Source organism: Triticum dicoccoides, chromosome 3B (genome assembly GCF_002162155.2).
Source record: "Triticum dicoccoides isolate Atlit2015 ecotype Zavitan chromosome 3B, WEW_v2.0, whole genome shotgun sequence".
Lineage (NCBI taxonomy): Eukaryota > Viridiplantae > Streptophyta > Magnoliopsida > Poales > Poaceae > Triticum > Triticum dicoccoides.
Window position 1 is genome coordinate 444748774 of NC_041385.1, and position 4926 is coordinate 444753699.

A 4926-nucleotide genomic window follows, 5' to 3' on the forward strand; every position below is an offset into this window, starting at 1 on the left:
CTACACATACTGCAGAATCAGAAATCATGCAAAATGTTCAAACATGTGACACTACTGCTGCTGTTAGGGGGTTGGGGGGAGGAGAGATTACGTAAAGTAGGGCGGGTAGTTGAAGAAGTGTGGGAGCTTGAAATCCACCGTCCTCTGCATCTCCGCTGAAGCGCGGGCTTGTGGAGCGGTCGGATGGACGGCGGCGCCAAGGAGAAACTGCGAGCGGGGACGACGATGTAGGGCCTGCTATTTTAGGTTGGGTGGAAACGGATCAGATTAAATAGTGTTCTGCCTAAATAATGAGTAATACTTGGACATACCTAGTTTTCTAGGGTTATTATGACTGGCGATCTGATCGCCGGCGGGACTGATCTTCGACCTCCTCCAATCAATCTGCTTGCCGCCTCTTCTCTCCGCTCGGGCTGATCGAGGGGGTGGCACGTCCACCTGCCCGGCCTTGGTAGGGAGGTTCTGGCCGCTGGCTTTAGTTCAGATCGGGAGAGATGGCAGCGAGTTCATTGGTGAGCGATGGAAGAACCAGCCCGGGTCGTACCCCGTGGTGGTCGAGTCGTCAGGATACGAGCAGAGGAGCTACCTCGGGGCAAATTTGACAATTTTAACAAATCATTACACAAAATGAACTGCTCGAAAAAAATTCACTCGGCTGTCCGTTTTAAGTGGCACCCGACACCCCTTCTTCAAAATCAAGCAGATCTGAAGCTTTTGGCTGTGAGTTTCTTCCCTAATCCCTCGTACAAGGTTAACTCCTCTAACCGCTTTCTTTTCCTCAGTAAATTCGTTCACATTTTTCTCATTTAGCCAAGTTTTAATGAAACCCTTGATTTGCTTGGATTTGATTTTTGTATGATAAATTAAAATAGTGTGGAGTGATTTACGATTTGTAGTCATTGTGGAACCCTAGATTGTTCAAGTTTTGGTGGAACCCTTTGTGTAGATTTGTATGTAATATTGATATAAATTTGTGTGATTAGGATTAGTAGATGATTTGTAATCACTGTTGGACCCTAGTATTTATGATGGGTATTTGTGATGATTTGTCAGCGATCCTGAGGTGGGCCAAGGAGCAACGGAAGGAACAGGTAGGCCCAAGAGACAACCTCGCCTCCCGGCTCGGATGGCTGGGCCAGAGTGGGCCTAAAGTGGTGTAATACTTATACCCCCTTGTCGTGTTCTGTAATAGGCGGCGAAGAGGATAACGGCTAGGCGATGGCGTGTGCGGTGTGAGCTCCTGCGAGAGCGAGATCCCCAACTTGTAATCCTCCATTGTAGTTCGAATTCCATGGCAATGGCCGAATACAAACCCTAGTTCTCATAATCTGGTATCAGAGCCGTCCATCCTGTAGCTACTTAATCCTCCCCGCCACACCCGCCTCGCCGTCCACCGAAGGGCAGAAGCCATGGACAAAATTTCACCGAAGACTCACGCGATCTACAAGTTCCTTCGCGCGGATTTCGACATCGCTCTCGCCAAGGCCTCGACGAAGCGCAGCGAGGAGGTGGTCAACGCCTTCGCCAAGCTGGACAGCAAACTAGATCAGTTGTCTGGCCAACTCGACGACGTCAAGCTCGCCATCGGCGTCGACCTCGACGAATTGCGGGGCGAGCTTAGCCCGAGCGAGGAACTACTCCGCCTACTTCGACGCCTGTCTCGCCGAGGGAGCCTGGTCAGGGTCCTCTGCCGGCACAGGTCAGCGGTGGATCGGGTGGATCGAAGGGAGCCCGAGTCGATCTGGAGCAGCAGAATTCAAGCCCTCGGTATGTTCCCCCACCAGTTCGAGGTATGCATTCAGAGGCAATTCAGTCACGCCAATTGGTCCCAGCAACTGAAAAATTCCGTTCCTTCATTCCGGATGCGGTCAATTTAGGTCCTTGAATTGAACTTCCGCGATTTGATGGGTCCAATCCAAAACGGTGGCAGTCGCGTTGTGAGGATTACTTTAAATTTTGGAATACGCCGCAGAGTCAGTGGATTTCATTTGCTTCCTCTCAATTTGAGGGTACAACAGCTCGTTGGCTCGAATCAGTCCAGCGAAGGGCGCCTCATGTCAGCTGGTCTGAGTTTTGTGGTCTACTGCAGTCCTGTTTCGGTCGCAACAAGCACCAGAACTTGCTGTGTAAGATGTTTCATATTCGTCAGACGAGTATAGTGAAAGATTATGTTGAGCGACTTTCGGAGTTGTATGATCAATTGACTGCATATGAAACTAACCCGAGTACAGTTCATTATGTCACTTGCTTTAGGGAGGGGTTAGTTCCATCAGTTCGGCTATTGGTTGGCATCCAGCAGCCTATTGATTTGGATTCTGCTTATGCGCTAGCCCTATTGTCTGAGGAGCTGGGTGATCAGTCTTTGTTCGCAGGAAATGGTGTCACCAGCAGCAAGCATTCTGTGCTTCAACCAGCAACACGACTGCCTGCGTCAAAAGTTACTACTGAGAAGAAGTTAACTGAAGGCAGTCATGCAACACCAGTTGTTGACGATCGATGGGCTTCTCTCAGAGCTTATCGCAAGTCCAAGGGGTTATGTTTTATCTGTGGTGAAAGGTGGGCTAGAGGTCACCGTTCCAAGCAGGAAGTACAGTTGCATGTTGTGCAGGAGATGCTTGATTATGTATAGAGCATGCCAGCTGATATTAGTGACACAGAAGAGGAATAAACTATGGGTTAAGCCAATGCAATTTTTCTCTCTGTTGCTGCTCTAGGAGAAATCTCGGCACCTGCCACTATGAAGCTGAAAGTGCAAGTGCAGGGCCAACCAATGGTTTTCCTTGTTGATTCAGGCAGTACACATTCATCTGTTGATTGTGCTATGGCTAGCAAGTTAAAGGGAGTGATTCAAATGCCAGTTTTCTATGGTTAAGGTGGCCAATGGTACTCTTGTTCCCTGTAGTCAGCAATTGAAAAAAGGGCAGTGGAGTTGTGCTGGACATGAATTTGTTAATGATTTTAAAGTTTTTCCACTTGGTTCCTATGATGGAATACTTGGTCTGGATTGGCTGGCAAGCCATAGTCCTATGCAGGTGGATTGGGATGAACACTGGCAGTCATTTCAATTAGATGGTGAGCTAGTAACACTGTTGGGACAAGATGCAGCTCCTCAAGTTTTTGCCCTCATTGAATTGTCTGCATTACCCATTACTGATGATACTTCTCAATCTGAGTTGCCTACAGAAATCCAACAAGTTTTATCACAGTTCAGTTCAGTTTTTGAAGTACCTACTGGTTTATCTCTAAGAAGAAAGTATGACCATACAATTCCATTAATTCCTGGGGCTCAACCTTTTTCTATCAGACCTTACAGATTGGCCCCTGCTGTTAAAGATGAACTGGAAAGCAAGTACAAGAAATGCTGGCCTCTGGCATCATTAGGCACAGTAATAGTCCTTTCTCTTCTCCCATGATATTGGTACAGAAAAAGGATAAGTCATGGAGGCATGTGATTGATTATAGGCATCTCAATAATCTGACAGCTAAAAGTAAATTCCCCATTCATATCATTGATGAATTGTTAGATGAACTGGCAGGATCTTCTTGGTTTTCTAAACTGGATCTGAGAGTTGGTTACCATCAGATAAGGTTAGCTCCTGGAGAAGAGTATAAAACTGCTTTTCAAACACACACTGGCCATTATGAGTTCTTGGTTGTTTCAATGGGCCTGACTGGTGGACCCAATACCTTTAATTTTGCAATGTGTGACACACTGTCACCAGTGTTGAGAGTTTGTGCAGTGGTTTTCTTTGATGACATCCTCATATTCAGCAAAACTTATGCTCAACATCTGGAACATCTTGCTCAAGTGTTAGCTCTGCTGGAAAAGCACAAGTGGCATTTCAAACTATCCAGGTGTGCTTTTGCTCAAACAAAAATCAGTTATTTGGGGATATCATCAGTGGAGAAGGAGTGGCTACAAATCCTGCCAAGATCTCCACTATTAAAGAATGGCCAGTTCCTAAGTCAGCTAAGGAAGTGAGAGGATTTTTGGGTCTGGCTAGTTATTATAGGAAATTTATCTCTCATTTATGGAATGTTGAGCAAACCACTGTCTAACCTTTTGAAAAAAGGAGTGCCATATCATTGGACAGATGCAGAGCAACATGCCTTTGTGCTGAAATAGGCCCTGGTTTCAGCCCCTGTGTTGGCTCTTCCTGATTTCTCAAAGACCTTTGTAATTGAAACAGATGCTTGTGATGTTGGAGTAGGGGCTGTGCTTATGCAGGATGGCCATCCTCTTGCATATGTCAGTAAAGACCAAGGAATCAGACACTTTCAGATTATGAAAAAGAGTACCTGACTATCCTGTTGGTAGTTGAGCACTAGCGCCAATACTTGCAGGTCTCTGAATTTGTTATCAGAACTGATCAACGCAGTCTGGCCAGTCTGTCTGAACAGAGATTGCATACTAAGTGGCAGCAAAAAGCACTCACTAAACTGTTGGGATTACTGTATAGTATTGCTTACAAGAAGAGCACTAAGAACAGTGTCGCTGACTCACTTTCTAGAAGGCCACATAGTGATGCTGAAATGCTACCTGAATGTCAAGTTGTCACTTCTGTTCAACCTGCCTGGATACAAGAAATTGTGCAGAGCTATCAGGATGATCAATTTGCTTCTACACTACTATAGAAGCTATCTGCCGCTCCCACATCTGATAGTAAGTTTTCTCTTCGTGCTGGTGTACTGCGAGTGGACAATTGTGTTTGGGTGGGTCAGTGTGTTGTCCTGCAAAACAAGCTTGTGGCTACATTCCATGACAGTCCTCTTGGGGAGCACTCTGGATTTCCAATCACTTACAGAAGAATTCGTCAGTTATTTTGCTAGAAAGGGATGCGGGGGTTTGTGAAGAACTATGTGCAGCATTGTTTGGTGTGTCAACAGGCAAAACTTGAGCGGGTACCATATCCCGGTTTGCTGCAA

The 4926-nt window shown here is 46.2% G+C and overlaps 1 protein-coding gene across 2 annotated transcripts in view; it reads right to left on the reverse strand.

Moving 5' to 3' along the window:
- Positions 1-585, reverse strand: part of LOC119276440 (vacuolar protein sorting-associated protein 25-like) — a 9617-nt gene extending 9032 nt beyond the window's left edge. Inside the window, exons 1-2 of one of the 2 annotated variants that reach the window (XM_037557491.1) lie at positions 312-585; positions 92-234 (exon numbers count right to left, since the gene is read on the reverse strand). In XM_037557491.1, coding sequence (XP_037413388.1) covers positions 92-150 — 59 coding nt within the window. In that variant the 5' untranslated portion in view covers positions 151-234; positions 312-585. Of the gene's footprint in view, positions 1-91; positions 238-311 lie in introns of both variants that reach the window. The other variant, XM_037557490.1, reaches the window with a different exon arrangement.
- Positions 586-4926: the final 4341 nt, after the last annotated feature.